This window comes from Paramisgurnus dabryanus, chromosome 3, assembly GCF_030506205.2.
Source record: "Paramisgurnus dabryanus chromosome 3, PD_genome_1.1, whole genome shotgun sequence".
NCBI lineage: Eukaryota > Metazoa > Chordata > Actinopteri > Cypriniformes > Cobitidae > Paramisgurnus > Paramisgurnus dabryanus.
Window position 1 is genome coordinate 24905566 of NC_133339.1, and position 21004 is coordinate 24926569.

Here is a 21004-nt window from a genome sequence, read left to right on the forward strand (position 1 = left end):
CGACCGCCATTTTGAGTTTTACCTCAAACTGAACATCATAAACCACGGGAGCGGGTGAGAGAGGCTCTGGCTGTGACCGGGCAAAAATATATTTTCTCATTTGAACAGACGTTTGCGATGCAGCTTGGGGTGCAATTAAACATTAGGGCTTCATGTTAGTTTCACGTGTGGTAATGACGAGACAAACGCGTGCATCTTAGTGACTTTAAACTTCTGAATTGGTGCGATTTACCATTACAGTCTGGTTTGAATGGATAGGTTTTTTCTCCGCTCCCCCCCAGAAGAGGGACAATCGGAGGACTACACGGACTGGAAATATTGCAGAGAAAGTTGTATTTAAAATTAATCATTCGCAGGCGCATGAGTCGCATTATTTTTTTGTTTATTACTTTTGCTAGCTTCAGCTATCTAGCAACTGCTAGCAACAAACAGGCTATCTGTTTTCCCCGGTTGCAGGTTGCGAGTTGAATTTGCCCCGCACTTCCACGGGGAAAAGCCGGGGCTCAATTAATAGGGCCTTCTTCAATCAGAAGTCCAAGGCCACCGACTATCGTTAACGTTAGCATCTTTTCACCCAGGCGCCGAGATTGGGCGAATAGCGAGCAAATACGTCCGCGTTTCTCTGCCTGCTCCCCCACCGACCTCCCTTCCTCCATCCCCGGCGCTGACAGCAGACAAGGCCGAGGTCGTCTTAGTGCAGGCCCAGCCGCAAAGGCTCGACCTGTTTACTCCACCTCCGCGTCCTCCGACTCCACACCAGCCACCCCGGACACCTGTCCCCGCCGAACCGCCATCAGACCGACCCGAAGGAGACAAAGAACCCAAGCATCACATCATCCTAACAGCCGCCAACATGAATCATCATCACACCCAGCAGCAGCAGAAAGCCGGCGAGCAGCAGCTCAGTGAGCCCGAGGACATGGAGATGGAGGGTATGCCAAGGCCTTGTGCAAAAAATCAAAACAATTCCGATTTTACATGTTTGAAAACACTAGAACTGATGTTATGATTGCAAACCAGATCTATAGCTGGTTGTTTGTTTATTAGCTGGCAGCTCTGTCGCATGTTTTGACCCTAATGGCTTGTTAGCCAGCAGCTAACCGTTGCCTCGCTGCATGAGGAGTTTATCCAGTCAACAAAAGTCTACTCTTCCATCTTCATGATTTATTTACTTTCGTACTTAAGTTGCACTACGCTTTGTTGTTATTCAATAACATGTAGTTCTTGCTTTTAAATGTTGCTGTTGTTGTGACGGTTACTTCTGATGGATTTTTATTCCATTAGCGCTTTGGCTATCTGCATTAACGTGGCGCAGCCCATCTTTAAGCTCTTGTATCTACCAATTTGTGTCAGGGTTTCGTCTGATTATATAAGGTGGCTGTCGCTTACACCTGTAGATTCTGTGGGCAACTTTTTGAAAAGCATCAAGGGTCTTAATGCTCCAAGATGACAGTGGTTTGAAACAAATTGGAAGCGGTGAAGTGCGTTCAGTTGTTTAATGAACAAAACGTTATTCCTGTGAAACTTGTGCTGAATGGATGCACGTAAGTAATTCATTTGTGAATGATAATACGATGTATATTATTAGGGAAATGGGGACAGTACGTATTGGTAATGAGTTAACCATGTTGATTCAAATTACAAAAGGCGTTTAACGTTGCTGGTTATTTCCCTAATGAGATGATCCTTCAAAAGGTTTGGCCCTGAGCAGTAAACCCGGCCGACAATCTATTCTAGATTGACCCACCAACTAATTTTAATGCATCCTTTTACACACAATGTTGTGTGTAGGGTAATATTAAACAACTATTGAATCTTGTTTGGGTATTTATCTGTTTAGTTATAATATGGTTTCTTTTAGTCAGCAAGTGTCGGGTTTTTACTCTTATGACAGTTAACGTTAGTGGAGTCAAATAAACATCTTTAGAACATGCTTACTGAAAAACAGCACCATTATGGAAACTAAAATTAGTTTTGTGGGTGTATTAAACTATATAGATAACGGTGCGAAACGCGATCTGGTTGCCTAAAAATACACCGTAGCACAATAAATATTAAAATGGTCTAGTAAATGTGTTACTGTCATTAATCGTTTATTATTTCCATTGGATGTGATCCGCATAGGAAGTTATGCAGCTCTATTAGGGGGAGTGGATGGCAATTTTATTCCAAGATGGTGGACTGTATTTTGCACAGATCAGTTTCTGCGAGGCCTGCTTGCGTATGTGTTTGTTTATATCGGGGAGACAGCGCGGCCCGCGGCACATGATGGCTCACCAGAGGATCCGCGATTCAAGTAATTTCTTTGCTCTGTATCCCGGTTACATCAAAGAGTGTCGCATGTCACGGCCTGCCAGTTATATGAGCTTGCGTTTGCGAATGGAAATGTTAGCACCGCGGCTAACGGTGTGCGTATCTGGGGGAGGGGGGTAAACGACAGGATCAACTCGGTAACGAGTCAATAATGTAATGTAGTGTCCTTCCTCTTTGACACATTTGCTGTTGTAAATGTATAAATAACTGTGCTGTACGCTTAATTTTGGGCATGTTGTTTGTCCTGGACACCAGCTCGTGATGTGCGCGTGTGAATGAAGGCCGCTGATGTAGCGCGGGGATTTTATGCTTCATTGTATAACGAGTCATGCTCGCCATTTGCAATCATTGCGGCTTTCTTAAACGGTTTTGTTACGTGTGTCCAGCCGTGGTTGCGATAAGACAGAAAGTCCCTTAAACATGGCATTATTGTCTGACTCGCTGTATTTCAGACACTTGATTTTGGGCTGCATTTCGTCAAAGTTGTGCATTGCACGTGTGGGGGCGTTTCTAATGATGCTGTCCAGAGACCTGCACCGAGACCAAGATATACAGTAGTGGCCAAAAGTGATGCACTGTGGGCGTTTTGTACGGAATTTGATTTTAATGCCCACGCAGAAGATTAGATTAAACCATCAAAATATGGAGGAGCACGGTACTGAATCTGTATCAGGGAATATGTGTTTTATTCTATTATACACAAACGCACTAAAAAGCAAAACTCAAGGAATTTAGTATCAATAAAGTATCAGTTGTGTCAGTTATTAATGTTTTGTTGATACTCGTGTTTTTTTTATTTTTATAAAAAAAGTCTATCTTGGGCTTTTACCCGATAAGATATGTGCATTTTTTTTCCATGCCTCCTTAAATTCTTACCAAATCTGAAGCTTGGTTAACCCTCCATGCACAGCTATGCAACACGCACGTGTTCAAATATTTAATACATCTTTAATTTTATATTAGAGTAAAGATTAAAGATGTCAATTATCCATGGGTGGACATTGCTTTTGGCCAATACTGAACGTTTCGCCACTCACTATATAAAAAAAAACCGTAGTGGCGGTTTCTTGGATTTTTGGTTTTGATGGCATTGTATATAGAAATGCTTAAAGGAGCATTTCACCCGTAGAAACATTAAATATGATGCACTTTCAATAAAGATTATAGTCGAAATGTAACATACATTTCGAATTTGGTGCCTATTTGACAGAGAAAAGGGGTGTTTGTAGTCTCACTCCCTCAACAAAGATAAAGCACTTCCTTCTTTCAATGATGCAAAATGATGATTTTTACATCATTGAAAGAAGGAAGTGCAACACTAAAATCTGTATTTCTCCTGTCTCAGTGGCAACTGAGGAAATTATGCATGACCATTCAAAAACATGACTGGGGTTCTAACTATACAAAGCTTAATGCAAATGGGTGAAGTGTCACTTTAATACCGATAATGATACAAATAAGTTGTGTAGGGCAATGCATAAAAATAAAAGAGTTTGTTATTTTATTTATTTTTATTTAATCAGTTTTACTTTACAAAAGGAGTTCTTACAAAGATGTTTTACAAAGTTTTACTTGTTTTGTCTATTGTTTAAGCTGGGGACCCAGACGATCCTCCAAGAATTCCACAGAATCCTGTCATCAATGGGAATGTGGCTATGGCGGATGGCCACAACAACACAGAGGAGGACATGGAGGATGGTAAATAGCATACTAAGATATAGCATAATATTTAAAAAAGCATGAGGGATGAGCTAAATGGAAATTAAAAAATTTACAATAATATTTAATATTATAAATTTGATATTGGTGTTAGGGGAAACGTAAGACTAATAATTTGTCGCAACATTTTCTAACAGACACAAGCTGGCGCTCTGAAGCCACTTTCCGCTTTGTTGTGGAGCGCTTCAGCAGGCTGAGTGAGTCTGTGCTCAGCCCACCCTGTTTTGTGAGAAATCTGCCCTGGAAGATTATGGTGATGCCCCGCTTTTACCCAGATAGACCTCACCAGAAAAGCGTTGGCTTCTTCCTTCAGTGCAATGCTGAGTCTGACTCTACGTAAGCAATTACTACCTTTTAAATGACTACAGAAATAAAATGAATCCAAGTGTTAACATTGGCCACTGGTTGTGTTGCTTAAAGCTGGGCACACACTATAGGATTATCGCCCCATATTTACCACAAATCAGAGAATCTGAGAGGAAATCGGGTGTTGGAACTCGATCGGATCCAAAGTTCAGCTCAGATTATCATGTAATGTGTTATGTTTAACAATTAAATCTTACACCTGATGTGTTCATAAGCAAATCAGGCCTGTTCATATCAAACATGTTTAATATTTAGGATTTTAAATCGGAGTGATTACATCATTACTGTCACAATAGCCATTGATAGAGAAAGGTAAATGGCAGACCTTTTAAAGTGGCGACCGTGAAACAAGCTGATGTCCACTAGATAGCAAAGGTGGATAAACTGATACAACTGCCTAAATGATATTTCTGTAAAATTGTATCATGGTTTTTGCCCTGGCGGTTTTAAACACACCAGGTGATTGTAAGAAGGCTGCCTTTGCACTTGCAAATGTCAACATTAAAACTAATGATTCACAATCTCTATACTTCTACGTGAGGTGACATGAAGCACTCCCTTTGGCACGTTAATCTTAATAATATCTTGTGGTGTGCAATGTGCCATGATTTTTAAATCTTTTAGTGTGAGCATGTTTAAGATTTGAGAGAAGAATATCAATCAAGATTCTCTTTATTTGTGTACTGCTTCCAGATTTTATAATCCACCAGGATTTTGCAAATCCTGTAGTGTGCGCCCGGCTTAAGCAAGGATCTCGAAATGTCTCATGTTTTTCATATTTTAAAGGATTTTATGGTGATTTATTAGTGTAAATACGGGTTGCATTTTTTATATAAATGTTTTCTTGACCAAATAAATAAATCATCAGTTTTGCAGGATTCATACTTAACATTGTTAAACCTTTATAAACTTTCATTGTAGTCAAAATTGTGTGTCTTGATGTCTTAAAATGATTGTTATAGACTTGAGTTCGAAAATGATATAGAGCCAAACTATCACAGCTGCTGCACAAATAAGTAAGTTACTTCTGAAGAAGGTACCTTAATCATTTTTTAGGAAAAACGATAAAAATAAACACATGACTTGGTTAAATATTCAAAAACCAGTTTGTCTGTGTAATAAAAGAATTGTGTTTAGAACGTCATCTGGTCTGTCTGTCTGTAATAGTTTTGTATGGGATGACCCTAAATCAATGAAATGTGTAAAATGTTTAAGCATTTAGTAGTTAGTAATTTGAGTATCTTTTTGTTACTTCATGTTCTTCATTTTGTTTAAAAGATAATTTGATATAGTTGTATTCTTCAATTTGTAGGTCCTGGTCATGTCACGCTCAAGCAATGCTCAAAATAATCAACTACAAAGAAGATGAGAAATCTTTCAGCCGTCGCATTAGTCACTTGTTCTTCCATAAGGAAAATGACTGGGGCTTTTCCAACTTCATGTCATGGAGTGTAAGTTGATAATTTTTGTGTGAGTGTCTCTGCTGAGGTGACTTGAGCCAATTAGCTCTTGTTAAGAGAAGGTCTTGGTCTGATTTCAGGATGTGACTGATCCAGAGCGAGGCTTCGTTGAAGATGATAAGGTCACTTTTGAGGTCTACGTTCAAGCTGATGCGCCTCACGGCGTGGCGTAAGTCGTTCTTCGTGTGCTATATTGAATTTAGATGAGTTTTAAAAAGGAATGTAGTAGCTGATGTCGGTTTTGGTTTTATTCACAGTTGGGATTCAAAGAAACACACTGGCTATGTGGGGTTAAAGAACCAAGGGGCCACATGTTACATGAACAGCTTACTACAGACTCTTTTCTTCACGAATCAGCTGCGGCGGGTAAGACATCTGTCTTTCGATATGTTACACAGCTAATTTTATTCTGATCCAAAAGTTCCCTTTTAAGGCAGCTTCCTAACCATCATGTTAGTTCATAAGTGACTGATTGTGAGCAAGATATATGGACAGCAACTCTGTATCTAATATTGTATATGTTAATTTTACAAAATAATCTACTTGTGAGGGACTCAGTTGTTATTATTGATTATTTGCAGAGGTCCACCATAAGTTAAGTTTGGTCCACGGAAACAGTTTGTTGTCACCGCTGAAACATCTATAAAATTGTCTTCCAAATGCATGCCTGTGTATAGATTTATTACAGCTTTTGTAGACTTTAATGCAGTATATTTATAATTGACTGTTCATCCTTTCTCATACCATTTTAGAAATTGGTTAACAAAGTTTGTTGCATATATTGTGGAATTACCTTGGCTCAAAATGGGTTATATTAGCAGGCAGACTAATTAAAATGCCCAACTTTTGCGAATATATCTATGATGCCTTCAAAGACCGCACACAAGATTTGGGAACAGAACGAGCGGTTTCTTACGTCTGATTTCCCCAGTGATCTTTCTGTGAACTTGCTTTTTTCTTTCTAGGCGGTTTATATGATGCCCACAGAGGGCGATGATTCATCTAAAAGCGTTCCCCTTGCCCTGCAGAGGGTTTTCTATGAGCTCCAGCACAGTGATAAGCCTGTTGGGACGAAGAAACTGACTAAGTCTTTTGGGTAGGGTTTGATTTTATTTTCTACCCTGTTTGTTTGTTTTTTTCCTTGATTGATAATCAAGTCCTCATACATGTATCTTGTATAGTAAGATTTTCTGGTACTTTTTTAGGTGGGAGACACTAGACAGTTTCATGCAACATGATGTACAGGAATTGTGCAGAGTGGTGAGTACCATAACCCTCTTTAGATCTAAAGTCCTTAAGATCTTTCTTTTACACGGTGATCAATTGAGAGCTTATTCACATCTGATCAAATGAATGCAAACGTTTTCTCTTGCCGTTTCTAGCTTTTGGACAATGTTGAGAACAAGATGAAAGGAACTTGTGTGGAAGGCACAATTCCCAAGCTCTTCAGAGGAAAGATGGTGGTAAGTCAGCTGGAACCTGTGGGTTTTCTTGACCTTTGATTCATTGATTCAGTCTCAACACTTTTAAATGTTTTCATTTTCAGTCTTACATCCAGTGTAAGCATGTGGATTATCGGTCAGAAAGAATAGAGGACTACTACGACATCCAGCTCAGCATAAAAGGAAAGAAAAACAGTAAGTTCAGCTTTGGAATATTTTTTCTTCTTTGCTCCCCTCCATTTAATTGAATTGATTTTGGTGTAGAGTTATGGGAATTGTTCGATTCACCTGAATAAACAAAGAATTGCTGGCAAATGCATATCATCAGCGCGTCACAATACAGCATACATATGCACGGACAGATTCAGAAAAGTATATAAATATGATATACTTGAATCCATAGGACACCAGACCTGTGCTGATAATTTCATTTTTTTATTTATTTTTTAAGCTGTGAAACAATATCAGTCCAAGCAATATTTGATTTGACATTTTCATCCGTCATTCACAAATTTTAGACTATCTATACTTGCATATTACAAATTTATAGTTCATGACCGTTCAATTATGAATTAGCCTTTTACCTCAAAATTTGCATTTGGATGCAATTTTGTATGAGAGTTTTCATTGGGTGTCAGATAGAGGTCTTCTCGGGTCCAAAAGAAATGACCCGAATCACATGACTTGCATAAAAAAATTTTTTTTAAGAAAGACCGACCTGAGACAGTCCCGAGAAAATTAGACCCTAGTCCGACCCGAAAAAGTGGCAATTTTTTTTAAACCCGACTGGACCTGAATGTAAACTGCATCGACATGTGTGCAGTGTGCAGCCCCGCATGCATCAGAGAACGAAACCCTGTTGGTCTCTTATCTAATTTGGCCCGCTGCTCCATTTGTTTTCACTTGATATCTGATGACGACACCAAGGTGACCACTAAAATGTGAATTCAAAATTAACTGACAGGTCTAAATGAAAATTATGTCATTAATTACTCACACTTAGTCTGCCAAACACAAAAGACCTCCGTTCATTGGAACGAGACGAGGGTGAGTCATTATTTACATAATTTTCATTTTTGGATGAACTATCCCTTTAACCTACCGCCAGCCACACAATATTGGAAGTGCTCTTGGCAAACGGGGGTGGGGTGGAAAAAGAATTGATGCACAGGCTCAAGATAATTGGGGTCTTTCATTCATTTTAAATTACCTGAGACACGATGCTGCTATTATTTTGCCTGATACATGTCCGAGGCACGCATGAAATGACCTCGGGTTTTCTGATCTAAGTGGACCTGTGAAGACCTCTAATGTCAGATCTTCCCTGTGCGCCTAAAGCAGGGGTGGGGAACCCTGGTCCTGACGGGCCACTGTCCTGCAGAGTTTAGTTCCAACCCTAATTAAACACACCTGAAAAATCTAATTCAAGTCTTCAGGATTACTTGGAAATTAAATTCAGGTGTGTTTGATTAGGGTTGGAACTAAACTCTGCAGGACAGTTGCCCTCCAGGACCCAGGGTTCCCCACTGCTGGCCTAAAGTATTTATCATTCCCACACTGTGTTTTCTGCTCTCAAACGCAGGTGACATTATTTCATCTTAGAGATGCTATTTAACAATGATATCTGCACACAGTGTGTGAGCTTGCTGCTGACTCTTTCCCTTTACCATACAGTTTTTGAGTCATTCAAGGATTACGTGGCAGTGGAACAGCTGGATGGGGATAACAAGTATGATGCAGGGGAACATGGTCTACAGGTAAAAACCCTTGCATATTTCATCACTTGCACGCACCTCTTGTTTCCAAATTGACTGAGCTTCATGTTTGTTGTTTTTCCAGGATGCAGAGAAGGGTGTGAAGTTTCTGACCTTCCCTCCTATCTTGCACCTACAGCTCATGAGGTTCATGTATGACCCACAGACCGACCAAAACATTAAGATAAATGACAAGTAAATAATTTTCAACATTACGTGTTTAAGGTGTAAAGTTGAGGGTGTAGTAATGAATGTTCTGATTGATATTCCTTGTAAATTTTGAGATTGAAAACAACACTGATGGGCTATTTTCCGGACAGGGTTTAGATTAGTCCAGGACTTGGTTATATTAGGACATTTTAATTAGTTTTTACCAACAAACCTTACAAAAAACTAATACTGGTGTGTATCTTGAGACAAAACAATGGCATGTCCACACAAGGTGTTTTTAAATTGGCAGCTCAAACATGCATTTTAGTCTGGAACTAGGATAAGCCATGTCCGGGAAAACGCCCCTGAGAGTTAAGAGCTTGATGGAATGAGCGACAGAAAAAAAACATAACACTTCCATATCATTTCCATAATGTATGGATGAATTGAGCGTTATGATTTATGAGTGGTCAGGATTAATGTGTGTCCTGCGGAGAGGAAGATTACGCTCTTAAAATATCTTCTTGAGAGTGACTCATCTAAACAGTGTGCTTGTTGACTGAGCAGTAACTTGGATGAATACTAGAGGGTGCAGTTTAAGAGGGTGTATGCTGTATTTCCCTCACTCACTCACTCATGTAATCTCTCTCGCATAATCTACATGCTCTCTCGCTTTGTGATATGATGCTGAAGAAACAGGCTAATGCTTGATGTTTTGCCCTGCAGGTTTGAATTCCCAGAGCAGTTACCTCTGGATGAGTTTCTGCAAAAGCCAGACGTAAAAGATCCGGCCAACTACATTCTCCACGCGGTGTTAGTGCACAGCGGAGACAACCACGGGGGTCACTACGTCGTCTACCTTAATCCTAAAGGAGACGGCAAAGTGAGTGTCACCGCACCAATAGTGAGAACCTTTTATTTCAGGGGTCCCATATGTTTCTGTTGGTATTGGGGTGGTTTGTGGTTTGCATGAGATGTTTTATGATTCAAGTATTGCATTGGAGGGCTCCAGACTGCTAAGAAAGTGTTGCATTTGATTTCAACATTTGATTACGTGCTGCTGGTGTGTTCTGTTGTGTTAAGGGAAAACAGAAGACAAAGAGTTAAGAAACAGCACTATACAACTAACACAACAGGTTTAATGAAACCGATTTTGTTTTATAGAACCTTTACATATAACACAGATATTAAATAAGACATGCATGGTTTTACCTATGGATACAATGGTCTTTACATATACCAGCAGTCTTTAATGATAACATGTACTTCTCACCATGACAGTGTTGTTTTGCAGTATGGTTAAGGGGTTTAAGAACTGCAGTTCACTCACCCTCATGCCATCCCAGATGTATAATTTAATTTCTTCAGTTGAACACAAACTGATCATTTTGTATTAAAGGGACACTGCACTTTTTTTTGCAAATATGCCAAATTTCCAGCTCCCATAGAGATAAACATTTAGATTTTTACAGTTTTGTAATACATTCAGATGATCTTCGGGTCTGGCGCTAGCACTTTTAGCATAGCTTAGCACAATCCATTGAATCTGATTAGACCATTAGCATCGCGCAAAAAAATTATTAAAGAGTTTCAATATTTTTCCTATTTAAAACTTGACTCTTCTGTAGTTACATCGTGTACGAAGCCAATCGGATGACACTGTGCTTTTCAGAACAATGAGCTTTGTACAAAATTTGTCCTTTTAAGAAAGGGATGGATTTATGTAGCAACAAAAATGTATGGTATGTAGTTAATAATGTTTTTAACCATAAACCAAGTGAACACATTGTATTATGCTAAACACAACGTTATTGACATGCCAGATGCAGTGAAATGCAATGTTATCACCATGAACTTCACCACGTTGGTTCCCATATAAGATAAGGACCTGATGGCATTTTTTTAATATAAACGCATTCATTTTGTTTTAAACTGAAAGGAAGTCATGTACATTTGGGATGGCATGACGGTGAGTAAATTATTTCATAGTTTTTCTATTTGGATGAGTTATTCCTGTAAGTTTTCAGTGGCACTTATCGGGGTTCCCACAGGTCCTTGAAAGTTTGTCAATCTGGGGGGGGATACAAGGCCCTGGGAAGTTTTTGAAAATATACATACATAGATACAGATCATTGAAAGTGCTTGAATTTATTTTCTGCAAGAATTTTTTTGGAAAAAAATCCATGTTATTCCCTGTGTAGTGTAGGATAATATCATAAAAATTTTAGACTTTAAGCACACATGCTAAACTGTTCGCTTTAAATGCTTGTTATCTTTATGCGAATGTTGATTTATACCAAAATGCTTTTTTTGCATAGTTGTGTTTGACACATGAAAACATCTCCGGGAACAACAGTTAAAAACTTAACCAGAGAAGGGAACCAGACGCTGCGTCTCCCTTGCCATACTTCCTGCTTTGCTGTAACGCCATCTTTGGCAATATTTCAGATAGCTACATACTTCTGGCGCCCACGTCACCCTGTCTTTGTTGTTAAGCCTCACCATTGGTTGAATTGATGTAGACTGTTTCATCGGGTGCACGTGCGGTGACGCGATAAGCGCCTGGTCCGAGCTTTACTTCCGGTTTCTGTTTGTTTAATGGTCTGACTAGTTGCTGAAACTGAACTCTTAAACAAATACTTCGTAAAAAATAACAAATGTTTTGTGTTCCTATGTAATCTACGTGTTGTTTATTTTGCTTGTTATATAAATTAACTTCTTTAAAAATACTTTATTTATTCTTCGCGTAGTTTACCGGAAGTTACGTGATGACCATGAAAGCCGCTTGTTTATGTTGTTACTGCTGAAACGGTCTATACACATTGAGACGCATTTACCCCTGGAGGAGTCCCCAAAGTGTCGCCGCTGTGACGCAGTGCAAGTTTCCTCGAAAGAAAACTGTAACAATGTATTTTAAAAGGTTACACGATGTAACCTTGCTCTCACTTGAAATGTGTCCCACATTTAGTCCTTGAATTTGAGGGTATTGGACCTGGAAAGTCCTTGAAAGGTCCTTGAATTTGAAGTTAACTATGGTCTGGGAACCCTGACTTGTGTTAGTCTGGAGCCCTGTATTGTGTTACTTAATTTTGTTTTTAGCACTGTTTTGACATTGCATTTTATTTGATGCCCTTTGTAGTATTTTGGATGACTAAATTTACTTTCACATGTTTTACATATTAACAATCCTTTGTGTCACTCTCAGTGGTGTAAATTCGACGATGACGTTGTCTCACGGTGCACTAAAGATGAAGCCATCGAGTACAATTACGGCGGACACGATGACGACTTATCAGTTCGTCACTGTACCAACGCGTACATGTTGGTGTACATCAGAGAATCCAAGCTCAGTGAGTTCCATTAACATCCGTGCACATACACCGCATACGCTGTGAGGTTAATGTGCTGTAGTATTATTTCACTCCAGCTGGGACTGCCTGACTGCACATCAGAGGAACACACAAAAAGTAGTTTAGTTTGAAGTACGTCTAGCAATGCAATCAATAAATCTATAAACTTCTGCTTTTCTTGTGTTTAGGTGAGGTTCTGCAGCCAGTCACAGACATGGACATCCCCCAGCAGCTGGTGGAGAGACTGCAGGAGGAAAAGAGGGTAGAGGCGCAGAAGAGAAAAGAGAGGCAGGAAGCTCATCTTTACATGCAAGTTCAGGTATGGCACAGCCGGTCATGCTACATCATGCAGTGGAGAACACTGAATGGCCCAACTGGCGTATAAACCACACTGCCTTGTACCTTGATTTACATCGGCTATGTAAGAGAGCTGTGACTTAATACAGGACATGAAGTGATTACTTAATAATGATTACTTCCTTTTTTAAGGGGGCATTTTAAAAACCTTGAAGTTTAGGCTGTGACTGCTTGATCTTTATTAAGTTATTCCCACTGAATAGAAATTATTTGTGTTCCCGTCACTGTGTGTGAAACTTACTAAACCTGTTACTTTTTCGTCTTAAAAAAAAAAAAAAAAAAAACGTGAACTCTTTTGTATAACTACACGGAGCAAAACATTGGCTTTGTTTTTTGCATACGTGGACAGTGTGAATGTTGTAGCTGTTAATATGGGTGCCAAAATAAACATGCTGACTACAATTGAAATATAAAACAAGCCTTATTCTGCCAGATAAAGCGAGTCATTTCAAGACTTTGTTGCTGTAGTCTCATCTGTTTAAATATTTCTGTGCTTCTGTTTAACACCTGCTGCAATATCTCTCTGTCCTCCTGTAGATGGTGACAGAAGATCAGTTTTGTGGACACCAGGGCAATGACATGTATGATGAAGAGAAAGTAAAATACACAGTGTTCAAAGTTCTGAAAAGCTCCACTCTTGCTGAGTTTGTACAGAACCTCTCACAGACTATGGTAAGACTTGACTCGTTTAGATATCATTTACACTTGCTTGATGTCATAGTCCTGCATAGATTTGTAAGATGTTGTGTAACATACCCAAAAGAGGTATTATAAATTTGATCTAGTGACTTATTTTGTTTTGGTCTCGTACTGATTGATTTCTTTATTCCAGGGTTTCCCACAAGACCAGATGAGACTGTGGCCAATGCAGGCCAGAAGCAATGGCACTAAACGGCCGGCCATGTTGGATTACGAAGCCGATTGCAACAAGTCTGTAAGTTTGTGTGCTCTGTTTTGTTTATTGATATAACCTTTATTTACTGTAAAGCACACGTTGTTCTGCATTGTCACTATTAATTTGTTCATCGCAATGCTTTATGCAGATGATCGATTTGAGTGATAACGAGAACCCATGGACAATATTTTTGGAAACGGTAGATCCAGAAATGGCTGCCAGTGGTGCAACGTTACCCAAATTCGACAAAGACCGTGAGTTTTGTAGTTTACATTATAAGCCACATGTGTAATAATGTATCTTACCAAATAATAAATATGCCTACAAATAGTTGATCTCACTGGTTCTGAAAGTTTTAACTGTATTTGTTTTGCTTTTCAGATGACGTTATGTTGTTCCTGAAGATGTATGATCCAAAAACCAGAAGCTTAAATTATTGTGGGCATATCTACACACCTATATCCTGTAAAATACGTGAGTGATCATATCTATATATTGCATAACTTAATGACTATTTATAAAATTATAGTCTCTTCTCAAGCTAAATTTTAAATCCAATTTTTTTGTTCTTCCCTGACCCTAACAGGAGACTTGCTGCCCGTTATGTGTGAAAGAGCAGGGTTTCAGCAGGGAACTAGCCTTATCCTCTATGAGGTAAGATTATGTTTATTATATTGCATATAGCAGAATAAGAAATAATATACAGCCAACCTGTCATCCCAAAATAATCTCTGATAGTCAGATCAGTTGCTGGTTGTGTAACCATAGCCGTGAAAAAGAAAATACATGACTAACTTTTCAGACTAGCCTAAGAAGTTAATGCAACCGAATTGCTAACCGGATCTTAAATTAAAACGCAAACTTTGTTCTCTGTACTTCAGGAAGTTAAACCGAATTTAACAGAGCGGATACAAGACTATGACGTCTCCCTGGACAAAGCTCTGGATGAGCTGATGGATGGAGACATAATTGTGTTTCAAAAGTAAGCATCCTTCCTCTGAAACCTTCAGTCATTTTATCCAGGTTTGCAGGGCTTAAAAATCGATTGTTGTTTTTGTGGCAGGGATGATCCTGAAAACGATACCAGTGAGCTGCCTACTGCGAAAGACTACTTCAGAGACCTGTACCACCGTGTGGATGTCATCTTCTGTGACAAGACCATTCACAACGACCCAGGCTTTGTTGTGACACTGTCAAACCGAATGAACTACTTCCAGGTGTGCAATTTTTTGTTAACTGTTTACACGTACAGGGTTGTTTTGAAAAACTGAGACATTTCCCTTCGTTTGCACGCAAATAGAGAACTCGCCTCTGAAACCAGAGTGGAGATTTAGAAAATCTACGTTTGGTTGTAAACTGAGACAAATGGATGTTTAGGCAGCCAAAGTCACAGTATGCGCCAGAGCTTGCACCTACGTCAAAAGTGCGACCTTGTTTAAAAGAGGAATAGGAAGTGATTCGTTGCTGTTTTCAGGATTTTGTTTGGCTTACGTGGGCTTGAGCTTCTCGTTACATCATATATACACGGGTACATTAGGGGTGGGACAAAAAATCGATTCTTAGATGAATCGCATTTCGGACCGTGGCCGATTCTGAATCGATTCACAAATGTCAAGAATTGATTCTTAAATGTTAGTTTACAAAATAATAACGTGACGTTATCATAACTAAAAGGCAGAACTCAACTGGGGGTGCGGTGCTGCACACGGACAACATAAGAGAGCGCGCACTGCATGAGTACATACAGCGGAGCTTACAAGAGCAGAAGAGAAAGAAATAAAATCTACAACAGCCCTGTTTGACACTTTCGGATAGTCTTTCTCTGCCTTTTCTCTGTTCAGTGAGCGGCAGGGAGAAACAGGGCATTTAATTTAATGACTCTGACTGTGCTAATAGCGTTTCCCTAAACCATCCGCTGACTGTTTAGATATAACATGAATATACTTCTGTAAAAATATGCACATAGTCTGTTATTCAGTCGCTGGGTGCGCTGCATTATATAAATAATACTGCCAAAATCACTGTGTATTATGATGATGCTAGACCCCTAATGTTAGTCTGTTCGTGGAAGTTAATGACGGTTAACATATAGAGTTAATATGTCACGTTTAATTACTATTTTTTACTGCTTTTAATGTCTTGCAACAGAAACGGGACATATATGTATATAAGAATTACATTATTTATCCCTTAGTTGCATTAAAGTACAGTATACGATTGGTAGCAAAAGCACAAACATTAACCTGGCTTTGAGAGCAAATGTGACGTAATGACGTCACAGATATGCAATTTAGTACGTCAAGAATCAATTCTGAATCGATTCAGGACCCTAAGAATCTATTCTGAATCAATTCATGAGGGTCCAAGCGATTCCCACCCCCAGGGTACATCAATGAACACTTTTCTGAAAACTGACATGTGTGCACGAATTTATTTTTGAAACCGGAGAGCTTGAAATGCCCGTTTAAGAAAATAGCCACCTACGTGTAAACGTAGTCTGACAGTCACTGTAAAATAATCTCTCTGTCCCGAACCATCATATCTCATCATTTCATTTCATCTCATTTTTTTAGGTGGCAAAGACTGTTGCACAGAGGTTAAACACTGACCCCATGCTTCTACAGTTCTTCAAGTCACAGGGGTAGGTCTCCTGATCTTCAGTTAAATGTGACACCACCGGTGAAAACCCAGCTTAATTTATTTTTGAATCATTTTGAAGTGAAAATATAACCTTGATATCTTTAATATGGGCTGAGGTCATGTCCAAGATTAAAAACCAATTTTTGAAAGCAAACTTTGTTCCTCCAATCTCATAAGAACCATTTGCCTGGATTTTACACGCAGGGTCACAAATGTGTTTGCATCTGAAGCTGTATTTTAATGCTTCTCTTTAAGGTACAGAGATGGCCCAGGCAACCCACTCAGGCACAACTATGAAGGTACTCTCAGAGACCTGCTGCAGTTTTTCAAACCCCGGCAGCCTAAGAAGCTCTACTACCAGCAGGTAAGAGAGGTCTCATCTTCCACTTGTCGTGGCGTTAGGGGAACACAAGCTCTTCTGAGCCATTGAGTTCAGGGCATCTGATTTATTCATGGTTTTGCTCCCCACAGCTCAAGATGAAGATCACAGACTTTGAGAACAGGAGGAGTTTCAAAGCCATATGGCTCAACAGTATGTTTAGAGAGGAGGTAAGGAGATACTGTCACTGATCTGACAACTGTAAAGTTTGTGTGATTTGGTTTAAAACAAAGATTTCTATATATGACCCTGTCTGTGAAAATCAATCTTGGGTGTTTTTTGCGATTTTAACTGTTTTCTACATAAACCTATCGTACATAATATAAAGAACATTTTGGGAAAAAATAACATTGATATCTTTATTATTGACTAAGTCAAGTGAAGACTTTAGCCTGGATTTCAAAGATAGTGTTATATATATACAGTAAGGTCATGCTTTTTTTTTTTTTTACTTCACTGATGCTGTGTCACAAACCGCTCCCTATCTCCTATATAGTGCACTCTGCGACTGCCCTCTGACGCATGGTATTTACATCAGTGTCCAAAATCACTCACCTTTTTTTTGTTCACTTCTTCCCCATATGGTGAATGAGGGAGCGGTTTAGACACATCATGTGTGATGTCCTTTACATGACGTCTATTTTATTAATAAACCATTCTATTGATGAGTAATGCAGTTCATTAACAAAACTCTTGGTTGTACCTAGTTGCAACCTACTATTGTACAATGTGAAGTCATAGGTGTGCTTTAAAAGCTCATCTATTCAGGTTCAGTCTCATAACAGTCAAAATACTAGGGGTGTCAAACTCTTCTTCTGAAGGTCCACCTGTACCACACCTGAACCAGCTTGTCAAGGTCTTCAGGATTACTTGTGAATCACAGGTGGGCGTGTTGAACCAGGATTGGATCTAAATAATTCTGTGTTTGACACCCGTGGCATATGGAATATTGCATAAGCTAACCGTTAACAACTTGGGCACAGTCTCAAAGTGTAATCGTAATAAGCAACTTAATAGTCATTGAGTTGATTGGGTCATGACACGCTTTTGTTTTCCTAAGACATTGTGTTGTGTTATTTAGGTAAGAGTGTTGAAGAAATGAACCTGTCGCTGATGGCTTTACAAACACACCTGTCACAATGTAGTTTTATGTTTATGTATAATATAACTACTAGACTCTGTCAACTTTTTCAAATGTTTTGTTGTTCTGTGTCTTGCTTCAGGAGATCACACTGTATCCTGACAAACATGGCTGTGTTCGAGACCTTCTGGAGGAATGTAAAAAAGCAGTGGAGCTTTCTGACAAAGGTTCAGAGAAGCTGAGGTTCGTGCATTTTCAGCTCAATGAATAAAGCGAGATCGAGGGACATCTGTATAGTCTCCATATATGTGACCCACTATTTAAAAAAAATTGTTAACAAGTGATTAACTGTTGCTTTACCTTTGCCCTCTCTATAGGCTGTTAGAAATTGTCAGCTACAAAATTATTGGCGTTCACCAGGAAGATGAATTGCTAGAATGTTTATCTCCAGCAGCCAGTCGGACGTTCAGAATAGAGGTAAGACCCGATATGTCAGCCCTCACGTCCTGAAGGATCTGTTACTTGGTAAAGCCTCTTAAAATCATTTTGCATCTGTGATGTGCCAGCTTTTATCTGTGGTTATTGTTTGCTTTAAAAGAATTGAATCTCTCCTGTGACAGGAAATCCCTCTCGACCAGGTGGACCTGGATAAGGAGAATGAAATGCTGATTCCAGTTGCACATTTCCACAAGGAAGTCTTTGGGACGTTCGGAATTCCCTTTTTGCTTAAAATCCGTCAGGTGTGTGTTAGATTAAGGCCATGTGTGTAGGTGTGGACAGCTGTCATCGGTTTGGGGTGCATGTGCTGTTTTTTAACATGTCTTTGTTTGTTTTCGCAGGGGGAACTCTTTAGAGAAGTGATGAAGAGAATTCAGAGCATGCTTGACATTCAGGAGAAAGAGTTTGAGAAGGTACATTGACCTTTATAGGTGCTTTTGAAATATGACCTATTGTTTTACAATGTGAGCAAAACAATATCCCATTATATGACCACCTATTTTTTACATTTATACATTTGACAGATGCTTTTATCCAAATGGACTTTTTTATTTGCATGTTTGTTCCCTGGGAATCAAACCTATGACTCTTGTTCTGCTAAAGCAATGCTTTATCAATTAGCTACAGAAACACCAATGCAAATAAACTTTTTTCCCCCTACAGTGACCGATTATTATTTGTAATTTCTTGTAATTAAATTCATAATGGCTGGCAACTTAAAAAAAAAATTACGTGAAATGCCCATTTTCTTCAAACTATGGAAATGTAATGACTAGATCTGTAAGAACTTGAATTAAGTACCCGTTTATTACCTTTTTTTTTTTTAGTTCAAGTTTGCAATAGTGATGATGGGCCGGCATCAGTATATCAATGAGGAAGACTACGAAGTGAATCTGAAAGACTTTGAGCCACAGCCAGGTATTTTTCTCTGCTTTTATTTTTGTATTTCAGGTGAGATGTTGTCTAGACCAGTGCTTCCCAATCCTGACGCCCAAAAAGTTTTAGATGTCTCCGTATTTAACACGCACATGTTCACCATTTTGAAAGGAGGCTGATTAGTTGAATCATGTGTTTTAAATAAGGAAACTTCAAAAACTTTTTGGAAGGAGGTCCTTGAGGACTAGGATTGGGAAGCACTGGTCTAGACTTTTGAGTAAGGTGGTTTTACTCTAACATCATTATTCATCTCCTCAGGAAACATGTCTCACCCGAGGCCTTGGTTAGGGCTCGACCACTTCAACAAAGCTCCAAAGAGAGGTCGCTACACGTATCTGGAAAAGGCGATCAAGATTCACAACTGATAAGCCCCCCCAGTTTAACCGACCATACTAAAGACTTTAACCAAACCTCTTGTGTGCACCACTTTTAACACCTGCTGTCTGGGTACACAGGCACCATGTATGAAGTCTTCAGCAAATGGAGTGACTGCTGATGCTCCCGTTTTCTTTTTGAGGCTGTTCGATTTGGCTTCTGTAACTATTGACTGCCTATTCTGGAAGAATGAATTGGATTTTAACATGAAAGGGGGAACAGTACGTTCTAGATTCTTTTTTGTTTTGATTTTTATTTTCGTTTTGGTTTTGTTTTTCTTTTTAATTTCGTTTTTAAAGAATTGTTACGGCAAGAAAGCTGCTGCATTGAGGCTATGGAAAGAGGAGGTTTGTCATTCGCAGAAGACGAATAGGATATCTCCATCCTTCAGCAAAAATCACCGCAAATGGCTTTTGCTAGTTGCCCCGACATGGTTTTGTCCCTTAGTGCAACTAGTCAATTCATGTTTACACAATTCTTTTTCGCTTAGTTTGGTAGGAGAAGTTCAGTTTATCTTCTCTGAAAATCCTGTATAATAATAAAAGTAAAGAGCCACAGCATCCGTTTTAAAAATAAATGAAAATTAAATGAATTGTCTGTACTTCATCTTGCACGTTGGCACTTAATATCAAAGGTTTTACATTTTTCGGCACTGTTAAATGTAAACTTTGGTTGGAGTTTGATTTGCATATCCTTTTTTAGTTTGGCGTTCTTCCCGATTAAGTTTTTTTTTCCCTCTTCCCTCAGCTCCTCTGTCATTGGCTGTGGGATTATTTTGATGGGGATGGGTGGGGTCATTTGCTCATGGCTCCAGATTTCATTGAACTGTTTGTTGGCGCGAGGCTGCAGATGTAGTAGACTGGTTCAGGACATAGAGAAACCAGCATTAATGAACCGATACCAACTTTTTTCTTTAAGCACAGAAGGAATGCTCCCTAGTGCATAGTTGGCTTTGTAAAAACCACAATTACAATTGTATATTTAAAGAATGAACGTGTACAATTAAAAACACAAGTTTGTTGGGTACAGATCAATTCAGATGTTCATATTCATTGTGTGTAGTTTTCTTTTGGATCCTGACCGTTTCATTTGGTCTTTTTTTCCTTAACTAATTGCAACAGTTTGTCTTGTTTAAGTGCAGTACAAAGATGACCTGCAGATCACGTTTTTCTTTTTGATTTTTTTCCAGTCTAATTCCTCCGTGTAGCAGCAGTGTATGACAACTCTTCCTGTATATTGCCTTTTTGCTGGAAAATGTATGTTGAATAAAATTTTCTATAAAATCTGCA

At 39.1% G+C, this 21004-nt stretch overlaps 1 protein-coding gene across 9 annotated transcripts; it reads left to right on the top strand.

The window, feature by feature from the left end:
* Positions 1 to 526: 526 nt before the first annotated feature.
* Positions 527 to 21004, top strand: usp7 (ubiquitin specific peptidase 7 (herpes virus-associated)). 9 transcript variants are annotated; one of them, XM_065273869.2, is made up of 32 exons: positions 527 to 932; positions 3907 to 4011; positions 4170 to 4368; positions 5361 to 5414; positions 5711 to 5849; positions 5939 to 6027; positions 6116 to 6224; positions 6824 to 6954; positions 7064 to 7118; positions 7241 to 7321; positions 7405 to 7495; positions 8975 to 9057; positions 9140 to 9249; positions 9931 to 10108; positions 12410 to 12554; positions 12743 to 12873; positions 13449 to 13583; positions 13744 to 13845; positions 13955 to 14060; positions 14188 to 14280; positions 14393 to 14460; positions 14688 to 14788; positions 14870 to 15023; positions 16380 to 16447; positions 16702 to 16810; positions 16918 to 16995; positions 18049 to 18149; positions 18284 to 18383; positions 18527 to 18646; positions 18746 to 18817; positions 19232 to 19322; positions 19599 to 21004. In XM_065273869.2, exons 1-32 carry the CDS (start codon positions 854 to 856, stop codon positions 19703 to 19705), a joined length of 3384 nt encoding a protein of 1127 aa, XP_065129941.2. In that variant the 5' UTR covers positions 527 to 853; the 3' UTR covers positions 19706 to 21004. The 9 variants fall into 9 exon arrangements, with proteins under 9 accessions (XP_065129941.2, XP_065129942.2, XP_065129939.2 ...); XM_065273863.2 differs by lacking the exon at positions 527 to 932 and adding an exon at positions 2142 to 2296 and having other exon boundaries at positions 16708 to 16810; XM_065273864.2 differs by lacking the exon at positions 527 to 932 and adding an exon at positions 2142 to 2296 and having other exon boundaries at positions 9931 to 10087.